General features: G+C 32.8%; 3 protein-coding genes across 3 annotated transcripts in view; 2 read left to right on the forward strand and 1 right to left on the reverse strand.

Moving 5' to 3' along the window:
- The window catches only part of LOC110272923 (uncharacterized), a 7,883-nt gene extending 7,463 nt beyond the window's left edge, over positions 1-420 (forward strand). The window contains exon 3 of the mRNA XM_052262903.1: positions 369-420. Within this exon, the coding sequence (XP_052118863.1) occupies positions 369-420 (52 nt within the window). The remainder of the gene's footprint in view (positions 1-368) is intronic.
- Positions 421-1,465: 1,045 nt separating this feature from the next.
- LOC107492071 (5'-3' exoribonuclease 4) lies at positions 1,466-10,485 on the reverse strand. Its single transcript, XM_016113039.3, has 22 exons — positions 10,072-10,485; positions 9,667-9,769; positions 9,423-9,499; positions 9,148-9,339; positions 8,928-9,047; positions 8,766-8,828; positions 8,530-8,676; positions 8,257-8,421; positions 7,979-8,056; positions 7,779-7,865; positions 7,395-7,475; positions 6,510-6,605; positions 6,019-6,089; positions 4,593-4,721; positions 4,438-4,514; positions 4,314-4,354; positions 4,155-4,229; positions 3,859-4,010; positions 3,659-3,763; positions 3,502-3,577; positions 2,981-3,063; positions 1,466-2,566 (listed from the first exon to the last, which is right to left on the reverse strand). Exons 1-22 carry the CDS (start codon positions 10,282-10,284, stop codon positions 1,927-1,929), a joined length of 2,871 nt encoding a protein of 956 aa, XP_015968525.1. The 5' UTR covers positions 10,285-10,485; the 3' UTR covers positions 1,466-1,926.
- A 6,088-nt stretch (positions 10,486-16,573) lies between these two features.
- On the forward strand, positions 16,574-19,555 carry LOC107492072 (proteasome subunit beta type-4). Its single transcript, XM_016113041.3, has 6 exons — positions 16,574-16,711; positions 16,877-16,953; positions 17,304-17,433; positions 17,648-17,807; positions 17,897-18,082; positions 19,176-19,555. The coding sequence occupies exons 1-6, from the start codon at positions 16,677-16,679 to the stop codon at positions 19,287-19,289; spliced, it is 702 nt and encodes a 233-aa protein (XP_015968527.1). The 5' UTR covers positions 16,574-16,676; the 3' UTR covers positions 19,290-19,555.
- The last annotated feature ends 3,633 nt before the right edge of the window (positions 19,556-23,188 follow it).

A 23,188-nucleotide genomic window follows, 5' to 3' on the forward strand; every position in this document is an offset into this window, starting at 1 on the left:
ATTTATTTTAGTAATTAATTTTGATATATATTCATTGTACACTTTTAGCAACAACTATATGTCAACTCATTTTTTTATTCATATAAATATAAGAAATTATATACTTATATATGCTTAGAATAATTTATTTATTTTACACTAAATCTGCACCCAATCATATAATATCTTTGGTAAATGTTATGATGCCTTAAAAAGTGGTATTTATTTATTAAAAAAAGTTAAAAATTAATATTTAATTTTAAAGATATAAAAATAAATTACTTTTAAAAAATTAAAAATTTATCATAAAAAATAAGTTAAACAAAAATTAGACCATTGGTCAATATCTTTTAACCGAGTTGCAGTAAGATTAAGAGTTACATATACAGGTACTATCGTCTCTCTCCTGCATATTCAAAACGACTATGGGTGTATTTGTGAAATACGTTGGAGAGGATAAAAGTGCATTTCATTGCTTTGAATGCTGTTCTTTAATATTTTATAACTTTTTTTTCTCAGAACGCTAATGTGATTCTACATCTCAAAAGCTCTTTCATTAGAAGTAAAAAATTATAACTTTTGCGTTTATTCAATGTAAATTATTTGTTGTTAGTTATTATTGGTTTTTTCATACTTTTTCTAAATAAATACTGAGAAAATTAAAACAATTATTCTAATTTTTGTACACTGTTTATTATTTTAATTTTTTATAATATGTATTATTATTTTTATTAGAAATGATAAATTAAATAAAAAATTAATTATAAATAATAATAAAAATATAACTTGTAAAAAATTAGAACCTAAGTGATTTTAATTAATATTATTTAAATAATATTTATTTTATCAAAATTAATTTTAGTAAAAATTGTCAAACATAAATCATGTTGGCACACTCATTCCTACCCAAAATCAATTCTACAAATCACTTTTATTCAAATTCTAATTTATTCGACGTAAATCCAAACACACTATAAAATACATGCTCACACTAAGAATATGAACAAAGCGAAAAAAGCCATTTAACTAAATTTAAAGATAGCTAATTCAAGGAAGACATTTCAATATCTTTTAAAGATAGCTAATTCAATGAAGATAATGTTGCAGACCATTGAATAATTTAGTTACATATTTATTCAAACATGTCAAATTATCTAATAATTCACAGTATCTTTATATCCAAAAACTTTTTTTATCTCGATTCTAATTCAATGCTAAACAAATTCGAAAACAATCTCGGAACAAAGTTTTAACAAATCCAAATTTACTCTGACAACTTTATTATGTAAGGCAAAGTTTGGTTAAGATCGTACAAATTTTAAAGAACAAAATAGTTTTTTTTAATACGAGATATCCATCCTATTCATTATGGACGCCCCCCCACAACAAAAGGGGTTCATTTTTTTACATATTCTATTTAAGGATATCACCATAGAAGTAACTAATTTAAATTGCACTATTGGCCTTTTTCTCACTCTATACGATGTAGAATTAATAAATAAAAATGATTTAACTATTTTACACCAGGTGCGTACAGGTTAAAAGTACTGCTGAGCCCAGCAGGATTTTACATACACAACAAATCTACCCCAGCTGATGCCATGGACATCAATCAGCAGTTCCTGACTCCGTCCTTCAAATTGTGCTTAAAATACTGATTCTCGAGTTCATATAATCCTGAAGACGTCTTACAGCCCAAGCACCTTGCCGATTGGCATGGCCTGGATAACAACTATTAAGGATGAGCTTCTGTGTAATGAAGCCAGACACACATCAGCACCTTCATTCAGATAAGTGTAATCAAAGCTTTCATCAACATATGGCGATTGAACCAGGGTAACAAATAAATGCCCTTACCCCCTCCCCTCGAACTTGATCGTTGAACTTGGATGAGCTCCAACCGAGGAAGGGCACTTCAGATACAAGGCAAATAAAATCCAATGACGACTATCTGCTCCCATACTCTGGCATATCCTGGGTTTGACGTGTTCTGATTTGGTAAACCTTCTTCATCTGTTTGTCATAAGATCCCCCAAACCCAACTTCTTGATGTCTGGCATATACTCCATTTGTATCTGGTCCTTTGGTAATCCACTTTGGAGGTGGTATCGGAGGACCTATGTTCTGCACAAATTGTTGTTGCATATTGTTTGCTGATCCCGTGTTTGGAGGCCTCAAAAACATCATCGCAGGCGTCTTTGGAGCGGATAACCGAGGTCTCATGCCATCCTCCATTGTCAAAGCAGAAAACCCTGTTCTCACATTGTGGAACTGATGTTCATGATGCTGCATCCTAAAGTTCTGTCTGTCACTTGGTCCCCCATTAGAAGAGATTGGATATCTCGGCCTATTTATCATGCCATGCTGATTAGGATAGTGTCCATAATAACCACTTGTATCCTCACCATAATATTTTCCAGAACCAGAGGGCCCAGCTGGTCTGAGCCTGTTCATTGTATTATACCCTGGAAGTTGCTCTGAAAATCCATGAGACGTATTGTTTGATTTTATATTAAGGGAGTTCTTGACAAGACGATGTGCTGCTTCTCCTAGTTGAGGGCCAGCTATTGCTCCAGGTACGTGTGGCCTGTAAGATGTTTCACAAGCAGCAAATTAAGGCATGAACGTTTCAAAACTATTAATTCCGTGCACACTCCAAAGACCACATGTCATGACTCAAGGGCTTCACATATTCAAATTGAAAACCATTGAGAACTTCTCAACCTAATTAACATACTACAACTAATAAATACTGATGATGTCTTCTGCCATGTTTGTACAACAGCAAGGAGAAAATGCGAGTACCACTACCACATGCAAAGTTAAACTTATTAAGTTAATCAACCCTTTTTGCATAACAGAAATGAGTAATACCCCAAATGCAAGTTAAACTTATTAATTTAATCAAATAGTAATGTTGCATCCATAAGAGCAGGAATACGAAAAATGTACTGCACACCCATCTAAGTCTTTGAACCTTGACATACAAATAGATTCTGACCTTTCTCTACCAAACTGTCGTCGACCACCATTATCTTCGTGCCACAGCACAGGAAAAGGTTTAATATCAATGGCTTTTAATATCTGCAAACAAAACCAATGTCAAAATACGCATGTCATTGTTTCAGATTACCAGATGGGGATTTTAAAACTCAATTCTTTCTATAATTGAAAATATTGAAAAAAACACGCACACACCCTCTGTGAGAATATATATCCTTTTGAGATTCTTATTGTTTTGAAACTTATATACAGAAATGTGAAAAGTGGATTTTGTCAGCAAAAGAATCTCGACCAATGCATCTAGTCTTCATACAATTGACCCAAAATAAAACAGTAGAGAAATGGATTATTCTTGGAGAGAGAAAAACTCAAATAAATAAAAGGTACAGCATAGATGATTTAACACACACCAATTATCTGAGTCATGCGGCTGAGTGGTTCAAAATAGAAAATCAAGTGATGAAGATCCATCCAATGGATGAAATCAATAAGTCGTTCAGATAGATAAGTAATACAAACCTTTTTGGGCATTACTACACCAGCTGGAGGTTCTGGGATATGACTATGTTTACGAGGATTAAGATATGTAATATTCCTGAAATTTAAAAACAATCAGCATTAGTTTGCATGAATATCCAAAAATATCTACCAGGGGTAAAAAAGGCCAAAAGCTTACAAAACTTGGTTATGATCAATATCCTGCAATCCTTCAATGGGGGATAATACACTGGATCTGAACACATTTCTGTCGGATAACCAGAGAAACCCATTCATTCCACCACTGCAAATAGAGAAAAAAAGCCAAGCATATGATGATATGAAGCTATTAAAATGCTACAAATGATTTGTGAACTATGAACATTAATATTCACCAACCTAGCATTTGGGTCAATTGGCCAAGCAGGTCTTTCAAGAAAAGGTAGATTACTATTATATTGGTAGTACAGTATGATATGTGGAGCCAAATCATGGGAAAAGCCGACATAAAGCAAATCAAGCATCTTGCTATTACGGAGTTGTTCCTCCCCCTGCACGTAAGAATCCTAAATAACATTAACGGACACAACTAACAATAAGCTGGATTCAAGTGCATATGCAACAATCCTCTAGTAAAAAGGGCCAAAATGTCCTCATGTTAGTGGTTTTTCTTTTTAAGGGAAAAAAGTTCAGACCGTTAATGTCCCTTCAAGCTTCCTTGTGGCATCAAGCAATTTCTTCTCATCAATGAATGGCAACTTGGCAACACCCTGAATACACGTCAAGGTTAGTGAAAAAAATCAACCTTAACTTTTTTTTTTCCTAAATCAGAACCATTGATAAAAATATATTACCTGCCAAGCAAATTTTTTGCCATTCATATCAATCTCAAAATCTGTCAAAAGAAATTTAAGTGATGGCAGGAAAAAGCATCCTAAGACATATAAGAAGACATCACTAATGGCGAAGTGATCTCACCAGCAGGATAAAATTCAAAAATAGGTGATGTTGGATCACTCATCAAATCCCTATACTTTTCAGGCAAAGCACTTGAGCTGCAACAACAAAATTTTCAATCCTCAGCACAGGAAGCATGACATGATAGATATGAGGACAGGAGCGAGCAATAAAACCTTGAAGCTGGTAGGGTCCCCATGAGCTGATCAAAAGGTTTAAATGGTTCCCCCATGAAAAAAGTTATTTCCAGATCATTTAGATCTTTAAGATCTGAAGCAAAAGGAGCATAATGGTATGGGTAGTACCTGAAAAACAATCAATGTGAAAAACTTAAGAACAGTCATACCTGATAATTCAACAAGATATCAAGAAAGATGAAGAGCCCTTTCCAACCAATTCACAATAATCTTAAAGCAAAATATCAGTCTATATCCCACTGACCTAGCCATCATAGTTGTTGACCTATATGACATTCCTTGTAAAATGAAGAAGTGATGCTATGGGAAAAAACTTGCTAATGAAAGAACACAATGATCAAGCTACGCTTAGTTTTTAAGAAAATTTTGACAGAAGGAAGTCAACCCATTCTACAACAACAACAAAGCATTGTCCCACTATGTGGGGTCGGCTACATGAATCAAACGACGCCATTGTGCTCTGTCATGTATCATGTCTACAGAGAGACCGTTTACATGTAGATCTCGTTTGACCACCTCATGGATGGTCTTCTTAGGTCTTCCTCTGCCTTTCGCTCTTTGTCCATCTTCCATCTCATCCACCCTCCTGACTGGATGTTTTATCGGTCTTCTTCTCACATGTCCAAACCACCTGAGACGCGATTCAACTATCTTTTCCACAATAGGTGCTCCTCCAACTCTCTCCCTTATATCTTCATTCCTTATTTTATCCAATCGCGTATATCCACTCATCCATCTCAACATCTTCATCTCTGCCACACTCAGCTTATGTTCGTGCTCCCCTTTAGCCGCCCAACACTCCGTACCATACAGCATAGCCGGTCTTATAGCGGTGCGATAGAATTTACCTTTAAGTTTTAAAGGCACTTTTTTGTCGCATATAAAACCAGATGCACTCCGCCATTTTGACCAACCTGCTTTGATTCTATGATTTACATCATGTTCAATCTCTCCATTATCCTGTATGATGCACCCAAGATACTTAAAACTTTTAACTTTTTCTAGGATGTTTTCTCCAATCTTCACCTCTATATTGGGGTTTTCCCTTCTCAGACTGAACTTACAACCCATTCTAGTGTCACAATTTTTAAACCACCATCACCGATAACCATCATGCTCAAATTTCAGGAATTAAATGGAAAGAGGCAACCATAATAACAAAGGTCAGAGGGAATACAACGACATCTGATTTCATAATTAGCACTCATTGAGATAGAAAAACACTTGCCTAACATCCCCATTCTCTATTATACTAAAAATGACTAACCGGAAGAAAAAAAATTTGCTAATCCAACACAACTAATCACCTAATAGATAATTTTTAGTTTTCAACATGATAGACCTAAGATCTATCATACATTCAACCAGAAAATAATCATACACTAACTAATAAAACATGACTAACCATTGCCAAGAACAGACACCTTGATAGTAATATCGACAAACCCAACAAAGGCCTTCCACGTATTTCAAGACCTACAAGGACAACTAAGAAATTAGCTTCCTTCTACTGCAATACAAGCTTTTCAGTAAGATATATAAAATCCAAAAAATTAACTATTAATAGAGAAAGAAAACATAATATAAAATTTAGAAAAATGGCAAGTCCTTGTTTTCTTAATTGCACAGCAGTTTGTGAAACTCCACAAGCATACTCCCTCCGTTCTTGTGAATGCAGGTAAACAAACCTGAGATCATGTGTTCGACACACACTAAAAGCATGTGTCACATCAATTTTAAAGAATAAAGAAATCTTATATGCTTGTGTGGAACAAGATATACTGAACCAAATATTTTGAGTTGAAGAGCAGTGGAAAAAATGACACGCACACGGCTAGAGACTGCAAAAATTTCACAAGGATGACAGTTTAAAGGGCGGAAGTTGAAAGAACCTACCGTATCTTTCCTGGTTTTCTCAATCTCCTCAGGATCTGATACACCAAATTTTTCAGCATAATACCTTTCCTTGTATCCAGGTTCCCCTAACTTAACCTGACAAGATAAACAAACTCTTAGTTTATACAGGAATTTTCAGCATTTCTAGGTACTTGGTCATTGTATTTCCTGTAGTCAAACATTAGCCAAGCTTCCTGTTTAATGGTCACTCTCTTAAAAAAAGGGACCCAGAAAAAGATAAGTAAACCCTGTAAAAAGGGGATTCTTATTTCACTTTCAGCCAACAATGAACACCTAATGTAAAATGAAAAGGTGTAAACTCTCTAGCCAGGAAAATAGAAAGGTTGTCATCCTGTGTTTCAAAAGAGCCACTCACAAGACAAATTCTGTCAGACAGGCAATCAAGATGATTTACGAAAATACACAAAAGTAGCAAACCTTTTTTTTATCAGAACAACCAAACAGTTTAGAGAATGATTAACATCAAATGTCACAAGCTCTGTTTTATGTTGGCAGTCACAAGTTCAGGAAGTTTCTTGTGCTGCCCAAGCATTTCATTTTAGATAACAAAGATAACACACGAACAGGAAGTTCAAGTAGAAACCAATAGCACCCAACTGGTTCCTCATAAAGGCAACCCAACAAACTACGAGCAAATTCAAGCTCTGGAACCAAACTTCCTTCTACAGACCACAGGTAAACAGTGTTATTACACTATAACTGCCGGGCATGTTAATGTGATACAATCAGTGTTCATGTTTGGAAAGCTACTGGAATTACTTTGGGGTTCCAAACAGGTGGTCTTCCCAAAAACCAGCTCAGGCCTTCAGGGAGTCGGCAAATAATACTAAATTTACTAGATTCTGGCAATAAAGCTTATTGAACCTTATCCACAACAGAGGCACGTGGCTCTTCAGGCATTTCTCCTCTTGCCCTAGCTCTCATCTCTTCATTTATTTCTGAAGCCTAAAAATACAATTACAAGAATTAAAGATAAGGAAACTTTTAAACATTCTATCAAGAAAATATGAACTAATTGTCTGTAATGAGGAAAATTGTGATGATCTGCCGCAAATTTAATACACTGGACCAGACTACAGAGAACATAAAACAGATGGAATGAAGTCGCTATCCTATAAACCAATTAAACTTGACAACCTTTAACAGCTAACAGTTATGGTGGCACAAAACTGAGGGGTATTAAGTATAAGAATGCTAACATCACCCATCCAAAAGTGGCAGTATGTCAAATCACAAAACTCGCAATACCTGCTGAATTCGAACTCGTTTCTGAAATATTTGATCTTCGTGAACAGCAAGAGATTGGATAAAATGTTCCACTCTGTCTAAGAAAACCTGAGAAGTGTAAAGGCATTTCAAGTCTAGCACTTGCGGGAAAACCAATACACAAACAAGCAACTAACGAAAGATGAAACAAACTTAAATGGCTTTGATAAAGGAAAATTTACCTCACCCGCATCAGTAAGATAACCACCAATCGCAGTGAATTCCTTTCTATAAATATGCATCAATAAATTCAAAGCACCCTGAACCAGTTGAGAAGAATTATGAAGAGAACAAAATGACCATTTCATAGAAAGGAAACATGAAGGTAAAGGTAAAAACACCATCACCTAAGCAGGCTAAAAAAAACTGCATATCAGCAAAACACCAAGAAACATCTTGTTTAAACAGCTTCTGGTTCAAGTTACAACTCAATATGACACAGTGCCTGTGAGATGCTTACCTCCCGAATCTCTAATGTTGGCATATGTGGAAGAAAATCATTGCCAACAAAGAAACATAGGAATACAAAATCATCCACTATTCGCTCAAAGTCAATCGCGAAAGGAGGATTGGGTATGTCCAATTCATATTGCAGATATTCCCGCAGTACCCAAATGTTAAGAAACTGTGAATGCAAGGAATTAGTTTAAAATTAAAGACCAACAGTTAAGTTTAATATTAAGAACGAAAGGGAAAAAGGAATTAGAATGACATTCTATTCCAGTCCTCTAACCTGATATTTCTTCTTGTGAATGGGGGTATCATCAACAGGATTCCAGTCCTCAGGTTTTTCACCTGGTTTACCACGACAGTCAGCTGCAAGATGGCCAACTTGACCACACTGATAACACTTCTCTTGTTGTCCGGGGAAAGTAATTACCTGTTTCACCCAGGTAATGAATCATCAAGGCAATCCATTGACAATCAATCAGCAAAAATGAGCAGGAAAGTCAAACACTATAAACTAACCTCCCTCAATATCGAGAAGTGAACCTCATGTGTAGCCAACGAAAGCATAATCAAATCAGCATCCTGATTTAATGATTATAACAAACCATGTAAAACTTGGGCAAGTACAAACCTATTAGCATTAGAGAATGTCAAAACCTCTAAATCAGACAAAATACTCACCAACCCATACAAACAATGCCGAGTATTTGGGTTAAAACCGGGAAGGTTACGTTGTGATCGGATATATTCCATTATTTTATGTTCTCCTTCGCCAGGGACATTTGAGTCAGAAAGTATAACCTTCAAATTCAAATAATCACCAATGCAACTCCATAAATAAATAGATAGAGAGCATAGACAAAGTATTCAGAAAATAACAACAAGAAGGAATCAAGTGAACCTTTATATTCCGCCAGCCAGGGTTGTAGTTCAATCTAGTTTGTACATAATACTGAAGAGCCAGCGACAGCACCGCCATAAACGGAGTGCCAGGGGTGATGACATTTGAGTCGGAAGTCTCAGGCTTGTCTTTAGAAGGCAAAAGTTCCAACTCACCCTCAAATTCTTTCCTCAGCCTTTCCTCTTCAGCTTCCTACAACATCAGACTGTAACTCAAGCAATCATCATAGAAAAAGTGGGGGATCATTGTAAAGAGAATTATATTCATAATCTTACAGCCTCAGCTGCATCTTTTGCAGCTCGGAAGCGCCGAGAACGTTGCTGATTCATTTTGGCTCTAGGTGCAACTCCATCTGAAGGGGCAAGAAAAAGTACATGTGAAAAGAAATGGTAGTGGTGAGATAATGGTCAAACCAAGTTAGTTGATGTTTCTACAAAGCCTTTACTGACTTCGTTTAGTACTCACAACAACGAAATCAGTGATATTAATACATTGCAAGAAACAAATAAAGAACCGTACCAATTGCAAGATAGAGCAGCTTCCTTGGACGAACCAACGAAACGAGATGGTCGATGTAATCAAATATTGATTTGAACACATCGTTATAGGTAGCAGGTGCTGGCTGCAATTAAAGATTAATCAACAAGAAGTAATAAGAAGCAGTTTGCGGAATATAAATGTTTCTTTCAACAAAAAATTTCAGTAGCAGACATTGTTCAAGTTCCAATGACTATTTATAGTAATCTACTCTCTTTGTTTCTCGAGCTAGGTTTCCCATTCACTATAGATAAGTATAGATATTGAATTTCGTCAACGAATCAAGCATAGTACATGCAAGATCTCTAACTAAAAGAAGAAAAAATGAACATAGAGCTGAGATAACAAATTGAATGAAGGAAAAGAGAGTTGAAAAGAAGCGCGTACCTTTCCATCGGGGTGAAAACAAGGATGGATGATGCCGTTCATGTCGAGGTACATGTTGTCGAACTCCATGCCATTGGGATTAGGTTTTGAGATATCAACAAAGAACGGAGGTGCGCCGCCTTCGGAGGTGGCCGGGACCTCTTCCTCAACGACGTCGGAGATGGAGAGGGGATACCGGTCAGCGAGCCACCGATAAAACGCTGGGACTCCCATAGTGCCGGAACGGTTCGGCCCGGCACAGGAAGAGAGAGAAAGGGAAAGAAAAAAAGAGAGAGAAACTAAATTGTGAGTAACTGATGAGGGATAGGGGGAGATCTGTGTCGCCGTGTAGAAATGTACGGGCCACTGTGGTGGCCGCCTTATTTGATGGGACCGAACTGCCCTTCTCCTAATTGTGCCCTTACTTGTCCCCCTTGACACTTTTTAATTTTGTTGTTGGCTTTCCAGTGATATTTTTTAGCATGATCTGTTATTTTCGGTTTTAAATATTTTTAAACCTACAAATTTAAAGGCAAAATTATTATTTTTATTTTTATTTTTTTAAATATATAAATCTGATTTTTAAATTGATATTTTAGAGTTAACTTTTTAAACGTATTATTCGGATTCTTCAATCGTAGTGTTAGGGAGCCAATGATTTAAGTGTACAATGGACTATTGAATTATAAAATAAACATCACATATACTATCCAAAATAACTATCCGAGTACTAGGATAATAAACATCTCAGGTCCTCATCCAAAAAATTTGACTTTTCGGATTTAGAACTTTAATACTATGTCATGAACCCATTCATTCCAAAAGCGTAACCTGATAAAACAATGTAACACTAATGCTCATATATCTAATACTTCCTAAACCTCCATTGTACATATTATACGCTTAGGCCATTGGCTCCCTATACTTTCTCTTCTTGAATTTATTTTCAATAAATAGAACTTATTTATTTTGTATTGTAAGGACACAGGTTAAATTTACAAATTAAGTTAGTTTTTATTAAAATATAAAAATTTAAATTTTTAATTTATTTATTTTATATTTATTAAGAAAATATATTTAAAATTTTCTCCTCATAATAAGTTTATTATATATTCTTAAGATGTAACCGTGAGAATTCTTTACAAATTTTATTATTTTTAAATTAAAAATTAAAAAAAATTAAATTTATATTAGAAAAAAATAATCAACTAAACATTACACGAAACTCATCAAAGATTGAACTCTTAACCTTTCGAATCTAGAATTCTGATACTATATTATGATGACACTCATCCAAAAGTTTCAGTTGATAGAAAAAGGTAACACTAATGGTTATATCTCTACTATTGAATCGGACATCCCTAAATCTTCATTGTACACATTATACAAATATTCTATTGACTCCCTATACTTTCTCTTTAGAAAAATAAAATTAAAATTAAAAATTAGATCATTAATTATTAATTTCAAATTTTAAATTTTAAAAAATTAGGATTAGTATTTAAACTCATTCACACTATGTACTGTTGGTCAGCTCGACGCGCCTCGCCCTCTGCCGCTATTTTCACGCCACTCTCCCGACACTGGACCAGATGATTCCTTGTAGATAACCATTTCCGACGCCTCCTCTTCCCTCTCTTCCCATCCGATCTCTCTCCCTCTCGGATATACCATAACCCTTCTCTCACTTTCTGCCTTCAAAGTTTAGTAGTAAGCATCGATGGCGGCACCGCCAACTAGGCCTTGTGCAGATTACGATTACCTAATCAAGCTCCTTTTTATTGGCGACAGCAGTGGGAAAAAATTGTCTGCTTTTGCAATTTTTTTATGGTTTTTTTACAACCAGTTTGGCAATATCAAATCAAACACTCAATTGTTTACTTTTGATTTTCACTCATGTCTCTTCCTGTTTAAACTCTTTTTTATTTTTTGTTTCTTCAATTTTATGGTTACATCAAACCATAAGACTTATGGCTGCATTTGTTTTTAGATACAGAACATGACAATGAAACAGAGACAATAGGACGAAGACACTAAAAATTATCTTTTGTGTATTGTGTTTGGATATGATGGACAAGATACTGATGTAATGTCTAGTATTATGTTTGGATATACATGGACAAGACTAAAATATTATATGAAATGACTAAAATAGCTCTTTGATTCCAAATTTTCTACATCAATACAAATTAATTTAATAAAAAATGAGAGTACGTAGGAATACAGACGGAACTTGAAAAAAATATTTGAAGAGGCAAAAAAATTTAATAAAAAAATATATTAGTATTTATATTAAAATAAAATAGTTTTTGCATATAAATTTTTTTTTATTTTAAAAAAAAACTAATTTTTTTATCTAAAAATTGATTTTTCTTTATAAAAAATTGATTTTTTTAAATTATATAAAATCAATTACAATTTATAAATTATTTTTTAGCATTTTAAAATATCAATTTTACTTTTGATAATATTTATCTTTCAAAAGTTTAAAGATTAATTATTTTGTTATTATTTTTATTACAAATCAAATAATATAATATAAGGTTAAAATGGTATTGAAGTAACACGATAAAAAGAAAAGAATTATCTACCCCCAATAAAAAATTCTACAGAAAGGAGAGAGTACCTGAAAAAGAAAGAGATAGAGAAATAACAGGGAAGAAAAAAGTATATCTAAACAACGCAATAGAAAAAATAAGAAGGGGTAATAGTGAAAAAAAGGAAAACAAAATTTATAAAATTGTCCGTATCCACCCTCCAAATTCCGTGTCCATTATTGTCCTTCGTGAAAGAGTGGACACAAAAGTATAAAAAATTGTCTCGAAGACAATATGTTCACTGTCCATGTCTCTGCGTCCAAACACTTTTTAAACAAGTGTTGTTCATGTTTCCGTGTCCGGCTCCCGAAAACAAACGCTACCTGTGTCAAATTATACAATTTTTTAATAAAAATTAAATTGTTGGATGTTCATAGTTGCTTTTTTTGTTTATTTATCTCCTTCTTCTTCTATTTTAATGGTTAATTTAGGATGATCATTTTAGTAGGTATACAGATGGTTATTTTAATTTTTATATAGATGATTATTTTGATTATATTGAATTTAGTTATATATAATTAAAATATGTTGGATGTTCAATTCATTAGGGATGCGAATAATAATTTTTATTCTTAAGTGGATGATTACTTTTACTAAGGGTGAGTAGCGTGTGGCAAACTAAGTAGCGATGGTAAAGTGGGATGATTATTGATGAATGTGGAGAATGGCTGACGGTTAAAAAATAAAAGAGTATTAGAATGAAATGTTTTGGTAAATTAAAATTTCGGATGGTGAAATAACTAACTGTATTTTTTAAAAATTTGAAATTTAAAATTGGGAGATTTAAAATTTAAAATTTAATATAAAATAATTGAACGAAAGTTTTTGAATTAGATAGTATGTGAAGTGATTTTTATTATTTATTCATGTTGGGCTAAATAACCAGCCTATTATATGTGTTGTCAAAATCTTTCGTTGTAGCGAATTCTTTCTAAAAGATTAGTCGTCTCTTCTATTCATTAACTAAAAACAAAAATAAAAAATAAAATAAAAATAAATTATGCTAAACACACTTGATAATAAGATTTTAAAGTGAAAAGCAAAAAATTAAGCTAGTTATGAATTTAATGATTAACAAATTTAATCAATTCTACATTTACAAATTTCAATGAGTGATGATTAAATTCTCTTTAAAGAAAAATGAAAATACTAATTTGACAACAGTAAATTAAGTAATCATTGATAATGATTGGGATAAAAAGTCAAAATTGTATTTAGAGTTGAGTTTTAACAAATGAGAGTGAGAATAATTTTTTTTTTTCAAATTTTTTGTATAGAAGAATAGAGCAAAAACATAAAATAAAATTTTATTTCTTTTACTATTTTTTTACAAAATCCTAAAATATAAAATACTGAATAAATCAAACAGACCTTTTAGTTTATTAGTTGACCTGCAACATGCCATCATGCACACAATATCACGGTTAAATTAAATTAACAATTTTCACTTACACAAAAAATGATAAAAAAACATTTAAAAAAATCAGTTTTCAATTATATATACCAATATGAAAATATATTGTGTTTAAAAAAACCACTAAAATTGAGAGATAGAGACTGAAAATTAAAAAAAAAATAGATACTAAATTAAATTTTTTATTGTATTTGGTATAAAGTATATAAAAATTTTGTCTAAGTATCCTACAAAATAAAGAAAAATGAGATTATATTTGAGATTTGAAAATTTGAATGAAGTTAATGTTAAAAATAAATGTTACTAAAATTTAAATCTCAAATCTCAATCTCCGTCTTCTTCAAAAATTTCAATATCATGTGTCTTCATTTTTTTAGAGGTATAGAAAGAAATTAAATTTTGTATTATGAGACTAAAATTTTAGACTAACAAATACAATATTAAGTCTCAATCCTTTAATTTACGTCGTAATAACTACTTCCAAATGCTATCATAGGGTGCGTTTGTTTGCAAAGATGAAAATTAAGACGGAGAGATCATGACTCAATATTATGTTTAGTGGTAAGAGATTGGTACGAAAAATTCAATTTCAGGACATAATTTCAATTTTTTCGATATCTTAAGAAATTAAGACCACAAGAGACTAAAATTTTTAAGATGGATACTAAAATTTTGTTAAATTTTGTTCGAAACTACATTCATTTAATTTTTTAAATTCCAATTCTACTTCTCTTTAAAAACAAATTAAGACATCTCTCTCTATATTTATCTTAAATTAAATAAGATACTAAAACATAACTCAATCTTATATATATTAAACAAAACACAATATTTCGATCTCTTAATCTTTCTCTTTTTTAAATACAACATCTTCTCATAATTATAAATCTTTTAATTATAAAAACAAATATAATTTGATTATTATAATTATAAAATTTGATCATAATTGTGAATTTAATATAACTATATTGTTTATAATATTTATTATAAAATATTAATATAGTTAGTTTTTTTTAACGTTCTTAAGTTACTCTGTCTCGTTATTATTGCTGTGCACACTTGCACTACTAGCCCCAATGGCTTCTTCCTGCTTCATGGTGCATACAGCATACTTACTATGGGTTTCTCTCGTCTTAGCATGCGCACACTTGCCCATACTTTTTTTGCATTATAGTTGTAAAAATTGAACTGTTTGGTGTACCGAACACTTCAATTAAAAAACTGGTATATCGGATTATAAATCGATTCTATTCGTTTTTTGAACCGTTTAACAATAAAAAACGCGTGTGAACAGTGAGAACCGGCAGAAATGAGTTCAACTGGTTCGATTTAATAAGTCTGCTATACCACTTACCTGCTACTGTGATTCTTATTAATGTGCATCACAAGGACTAATTATATAGTAAATTTTTTAATTAAATAATTTTATAAATATTTAATTTAATTTTAATTTATATTATTTATTTTTTGAATTAATTATAATTTTAATTATGTACCATTATTAATAGAAATATAAACTTTACTAAAAATTTATTAATTTACTTTATTTATTTCAATGTTAGTATAGTTGTAAGATCCGAACTGATAATCAAATCGGTTAAATTATTGATTTACTAATTTATTGGTTGAACGGTTAAATTGGTAAATTATTGGTTAAAACGATAAAATCGGTATCATGTAAATAAAAAATATAAAATAGTTAAAAATTTAACAAATTTAAAATATATATCTTTAACATTTTAAAAATAATTAAATCTCAAATTTTAAAAACAACTAGTACAAAGATAAACATAAATTCAGTTAATATTACTACAATAATAATCTTAATTTAACACAATAAAAATAACAATTCATAATATCAATAAATTTTAATATTAGTATCAAAATAAATAATTTTAATCACAATACTAATATTGAAATAGATAAAATAAATTAATAAATTTTTAGTATTTGTTAGTACTACTACTCATAAGGATTTTACTAGTCTCTATTAGCATCTTGGTCGTCGCGAGTAATCTCCATGAGTATATATGGATGCAGATTTTTTTTTTGCCATATCTAGTTTAAACTTTAAACCAAGAACAACTAGAATTTAGAGTTAACATATAGTAATTTCAAAAAATTAATCTTTTCGGTCAATATTAGTAAATTTTTTAAATTATTTTATTTATCTTAAATTTTAAATTTTAATTCATAAATATTTAATCTTAAAATTTAAATCATAAACTTAAATTTTAAAATTGACTAATATTAATTAACTAAAAATTATTTCCTGTAATTTGTTTTACATACATAATGCGATGCACTACAATTTGATAAAAGCAGAATTTCATAGCAATTATACTAAGGACATAATTAAAACCACTGCCAAAAATTGTTCACCAAAATCACAATTTTCCACTTCACCAAAAAATTGAAAAGAGAAAAAAAGGAAATAAATGTTTTTTTAAGACATTTTCCTTTTTCCCGGAACGACGTCGTTTTGTATCAAGCAATTTTAAGAAATAATTCACTTTGCACACTTCATAGCTTCCAAATCCTGTTCGCTCTTCGTTTCTTTCTTCTGAGTTCGGCTCTCACTCTGCGATTTACGATCCAAATTCATTCTCACGACGATGGGTGATCCTTCAGCTGAAACCCAGAGAACCTTGTATGCACTCACTTTCTCTCTCTCTTTCCTTCTCTATTGCGTATCTGTGACTATTTCCGCGTCCACATTTTTAGGGTTTCCACACATTCGATATACTAACTGACATTTATGGCTCGTTTTTCTTACAAATCTAAGTTTAAACCCTAATTTTGTTTTCTGGGACAGGTATCCGTATGTAACTGGTTCCTCCGTAGTCGCCCTCAAATACAAAGATGGGATTCTTATGGCTGCTGATACCGGAGGTCTCATGCTAAATCTCGTTATTTCCTTAATTAAGTACTTTAGCTTCGTAATTGCAATAATTATTTTAATACTTTATTTGAAACTAGCTGTGCCTTCTTTTTAGTTCTGAATACTTTCTTGTTTGCCTTTTCTAGTGCTACATTTTGGTCTTGATCCCTTGAACTTTCACTATAGTATTAAATTGGCCTTTATCTCCATTCCAAAATGCCCTTACTACTTACAATCTTAAGGAAATTAGAAACTGCTTTGACAATAAATTCTGGACATATTTGCTTTTCAATATAGTATTTTTCTTCTGATTGTCTGCAAAGTATTGATTGGTCTCACTTTGGACTTATGTCAATGATAGGCTCATATGGATCTACTCTGCGGTACAAGAGCATTGAACGTTTGAAGCCTATTGGAAAACATTCACTTCTCGGTGCCAGTGGGGAAATAAGTGACTTTCAGGAGATTCTACGCTACCTTGATGAACTTATGTGAGAATTTTTTTCCCCCAAAGCAAAAATTGTTACCGAGTATGCACTGGAATTTCAAATTAGTGAAGAATAGAAGGGTCTGCTTGGTTAAATGATTTAGCTTTACGTATGCTTGGTTATTCATATGTTTTGGACAGAGAGTAAAGAAGCATATTTTTCAATGTTACAAGTTGAAATTTTCCAAGTAACTCTGATTGAGTTTTGATGGATGCAGCCTTTATGACAACATGTGGGATGATGGGAATTCTCTAGGGCCTAAGGAGGTGCACAACTATTTAACTCGGATCATGTATAATAGACGCAACAAATTCAATCCATTGTGGAACTCACTTATACTTGGTGGTGTGAAGAAGGGGCAGAAGTACCTTGGCATGGTGTGCCTTCCTCTGTCTTCTACACTTAGTTCAACAATTTTATTACCTGTAAAGTTCATTCAGTTTTTGTACTTCTGAATCTTATCCAGGTCAGCATGATTGGTGTGAATTTTGAAGATAATCATGTAGCAACTGGACTTGGAAATCATCTTGCTAGGCCAATTCTACGTGATGAGTGGCATGAAAACTTGACTTTTGAAGAAGGTGTCCAGTTACTCGAAAAATGCATGCGTGTGCTGTTATACCGTGATAGATCTGCTGTCAACAAGATTCAGGTTTTTCCTACTTGCTTTTTTCACCCCCGACTTTTCAGTTTAACAAAACCAGAACATAATTGAACTATCAATATGTTGTCCTGAATCTATACCTGTTAACAGTTATCCTTTGCCTAGTCCGTAGTGCTAGCATATTCATAGTCCTGGGAACCAGTTATTATATATCTGACAATATTAATTTCAATTTGTATTTTGGGAATCTCAAAGGATGAAAGGAAATAGTTTTATTTGAATGCTGATTTTTGTGTAGCACTTAGTTTTATCTACAATCCCATCATTTTGTGGAAGCCACATAAAATTTTTCAGATAGAAGTTTTACAAGTCACATTACGTTGAGAAGTATATGTCTCTGGTTGAAGCACCCTTAATTAAAATTATTAGGATTTTGATAGGCAATAATAATTTAAATTTTAAAGAAAATGAAAAAAGTAATGTGTAGAGATTTTCATCTACTTATGTTCTGACTTTGCTTCTGAGTATTGCCTGAATAGTCATTTTACCATTTTCCCAAAAAACAAAAAGGAAAATATGGCAACCGGGTGCACAAGCATCCCTTGCTAACACAGGGTTAGGGAAGGGTCACACCCAAGAGGTGTAATGTAACCTGTGTGCATCAGTGTTTGATTCCATGGTTTGCCTCCGTGGCTCCCCTTTCCTTGAGTTCTTAAAAAAAATTTTAAAAAATGCTTATGCAAGTGCAAAACTTTATCTACTCTTAGTGATGTGGCCCAAAAGAATGTTCAAATCAAACTAGAATAATTATAGATTAGACCATCAAGAACTCAAGCGCCACATACTTAAGTTCTTGTGAACAATGAGTTCATATGGTTTGGTTTGGAAATTCAATCCCCCATTTGCTCTGCATCTACTAATCCTTGTGGGGCTCTTAAGTTCCAACTACAAGGAAATACGTTGTCCACACTCCACAGGACATGTTATGAGAGGACACAATACAATAGCACTGGTATAACCATCTTCACTTCGTGACAAAAGAGTGAAAGATGTCTATTGTTGCATTTTTATTCTTGATAAAATTTTAAGTTTGATTGAATTGTGTACATATTTAAGTATATATGTAATGTTCAATTTTCAGATATCTAAAATTACTGAAGAAGGTGCAACTGTTTTCCCACCATTCTCATTGAAGACATATTGGGAATTCTCTGCTTTCAAGAATCCAACAGTAGGAGCTGAAGGTTCATGGTAGTAGGCTCAATGTGAAATGGAAAGAGACAATTTAAATGGATGGGATGAATCAGCCTTCTGAATTTAAATGATACTTCATTTTGTGTTTATATTTTCATGATCATTTGGATTTACCTGTTTCTATATAATTTATCAGTTCTGTTTTCTTTTTGGCATTATTCATCCCCGATTCCTTCATTCAAATGCTACATGCTTAAGCCTAAACCCACGAACATGCGGATTTTAACGCTTGAACATTCCTTCTTTTAAGATCTCAGTTTTATTTTAGATTTGTACTATCTTCATTTTTCTTTTTTTCATGAAAAAACGAAAAGGAAAGTCTTCCAATATTGATCGCATTTATAGTCAATGGGGTGTATGTATGTGTCGCTGGAAAATTTATGGGTGCTTCATCTATAGAATCGATATCGTAATATCATAACGGAACCAAGCAGTAAAAAAGAAGCACAAGTCCTGTTTCTATCTCGATACTCTTCATAATTTTAAGGCTAGTTTGAAAAGAGTAATGCTAATTGCTAAATAAGATAATAATCTAAAGGCGGCGACTCTGGTGTAGAAGCTCTTATGGCTACTACACATGTAGAAGCGTAGTGGCGGATGGAGCTGAAGACAGACGCCTTAGGAGTGGTTGAGGGTTTTGTTTTGAAGATCGTTTTTTTTTTTAAATAATTTGATTATTCTTTTGATTTGTATAATTTTATCAAATTTTTAATTAAGTCGTTATATATATATATCAGGTGGTTTGGATATGTGAAAAGAAGACGAACAAAGCATCCAGTCAGGATGGTAGCTGAGATGAAAGATAGACAAGGGGGTGAAAGACAAAGAAAGACCTAAAAAAACCATCTATGAAATGGACAAACGAAATTTACACGTAAACAATCTCTCTTTAAGCATGATATAGGATAGAGCTCGTTGTTTGATTCATGTAGTCGATCCCACCTAATGGGATAAGACTTTGTTATTGTTGTTATATATATATAAACTGGATATTTATTTAGTGAAGGGTAATCCTGTATTTCACAACTAAATTTGTTAACAAAAGAAATTGACAGTCAATGCAAACTATAAGTTTTGACGCTGAAATTAGGTTTAATGTAAAAGAAGGTAGGTAAAGAATATTTATGCGACACAAGTGTTCAAAAAATTTTATTGTGTCAGATATTGAAGCAATGACCATGCATTTATTAGGTAATTTGACTTTTACTGGGCTTATGGCTTTATATGTGTGGAATGTAGCAATCCGATGAGTGACATGAACTGTCAATGACCTAGGAACTAGTGTAATGCGATAAATTGAAAGTGCATACCATAGAATTACTTTCAGAAGGAGATTAGACTTCTATGGCATGCGATACTTAATTCACAGTATGGGAAGTTGGGGAGGCATTTTGTTGCAAGAGAGCTAACATGGCTTGTTTTTAATTTTGAATAAAGAAGGTTGATGAACTACCACCATCTTTCTGATAGAGCTCAACAATATCATCATGCTCATCATCATGTGCATCAATTGTGATATTGTTGATGGTAGGGGTTGTTCTGGCTTTGAAGTGTGGAGAAAAGTCATGTTTCTTGTAGCATTATATTGATCAACTAGATGCCTTCTTTGCCACAAAAAGAACATTGTTTGCTTTGTCTTCGTCCTCCATAAGTTTGGCCCTTGCCACCACGGCCATCTCTGTCACAGTTCCTGCCTCGGAAAGAATTATTTTCAGAAAAGTTGTGAACTGCATTCACCAACTATTTGGAGTCCACCAAATCAGTCCCAAGAAATTGTCTTTCTTGTTGCATAAGTAATGAAAAGGTGGTGTCAACCGATGGCAACAGCTGCATTAGCATGATGCTTGATCAGACAGCTGAAAATTGTTCGTTTAAGCCACGAAGAAATCGAACTACAAATGTGTCATCTCTATATCCTCGAGTTGTGGATGCACATGGACAATTGGTGCGGCAAACACACGAAGGGATCAGTCCAAAGGTTTCTAGTTCCTCCCAAATTCCTCATAACTTTGTGAAATAGGATGTAAGTTCAAGATCACCTTATCTGGATGAGAAGAGGTCTTCTTCGAGCTCAGCAATGCAGAACACGTTTCCTTGATAGAAGCGCTTTTTGAGTTCTTCCTAAATGCTGTGACTGTGAGCAACACCATTCCAAATATCGTCGTTGCGTATGTCTGGGCTGAGAGAGAGGTGGAGCCAAGAGACTACAAGTGTATTGCAATGCTCCCATGCATGATGAGTGGGATCGTTTCAACCGGCTTTGAAGAGAACCATCAACGAAGGCAAATTTATTCTTCAATTGCAGAGCCATCTTCATCGATCTTGACCAAGATCCATAGTTCTTGTGATCCAAAGTAATAGGGATCTGTGGTGGGATTTGTCGGGGACTTTGGTGTAGCGGTTTGAATGGAATTGATTTGAGCGACTAATTGTGCCAGAACATTCAGATCAAGATTTTGATTTGCTATATTTGGAGGAGCTTGAAGAGTATCCTATGATTCCGTGCATAAGAGATGAAGAAGGTATTAATGAATTTGAGAAATTGTATATTCAGAGTTCCCACTCTTGATCCCGTTGATCGAAAAATGGTGACTTAGTGATAGTGATTGTGCTGATCAAAACCATATCTCCTCAAACTCTATTTTAGGTTCAATAGAGGGGGAGAAGAATTAGATCGAAGAGAAGAACGGGAAAAGAAAAAAAATTAAAGGAGAAACAAGAACGTGAAAATTGATGGAATCAGAGAGGTGTATTCATAAAGATTGCTACTATAGTCACTCACTGCACCATGTTAAATTTATGAGAATCACCATTGAAGAAGAAGAATTTGTATGAATTGGGAGCTAAGTTTACATCAGAACTTCAAAGAGGGAGAGTGAGATTTATTACTATATCAGAAATTGTAAACTAAACTCCACAAAAAAGAAAATGAGACTCTGCTAATAGTTATATATAAGTCTAGCAATCCTAACTAATTACATAACACATCGAAATAGACTGTCACACGGTATGCGAGAAAACATCCTCAGGCCTCATCAAACTCCATCTCATTTTCAGCAAAGACTAAAAGGCCAATATCATGACTAAAGCCTTGAATCTAAGTCCGTTAATACTTGGGTATAACAAGTTAGAAATGCTCAACATCTACAATCTAATTTTAAAAGAATATGCAAAATTAATCTACATACATAAGTTGTTAATGCCTTTAAAATTGCCAACTTGAAAGGAAATGTTATCACAGTAACTTAGCCTACACAAAAAGTTAGTCTTTTGGAATAGAAAGTTAATTAGGTTCTCATAAAAGTCACATATAATTAGTTAGGATTCCTAGACTTATATATAACTAATAGCAGAATCTCATTCTCTTTTTTGTGCAAGCTAAATTAATGTGATAACAATTTTTGAATCTTCTAATACAAAGGGACATCAAACAAAAAAAAAATTCAATTCATACATGTCCATGATTAGGAATATTTTTTTTTTGGTATTTAAACGGGGCATGATTAGGAATATTTAGCCACTAAATAATTTTCTTAAATTATTTTCATTAATCCACTTATAATTAATCATCAACTCTTCAGACATCTGAGATTTTGTCCCCCCTAGAAGGACACTTATCATTCTCTACTTATACCAATGCAATACTACATGTGTAGAAGCCATGAAAGGTTTTACATTAGAAAATTCATCTAATGTAAAAATATTTTATTTAAATTAATATTTATGATTTATTTATGTAATATTTATAATTATTAGTGGCTCAACAGGCACCTTCACCGCGTTTTTATTGTTTTTAAGAGGTTAATTTTTATATTTTTATTTTTAAAATTATAAATTTAATAAAATAATTTAAAAATTAAAAATATATAAAAATAAATATAAAAATTTTATAAGTTATTT

The sequence above is a fragment of the Arachis duranensis genome, chromosome 6 (assembly GCF_000817695.3).
Source record: "Arachis duranensis cultivar V14167 chromosome 6, aradu.V14167.gnm2.J7QH, whole genome shotgun sequence".
NCBI lineage: Eukaryota > Viridiplantae > Streptophyta > Magnoliopsida > Fabales > Fabaceae > Arachis > Arachis duranensis.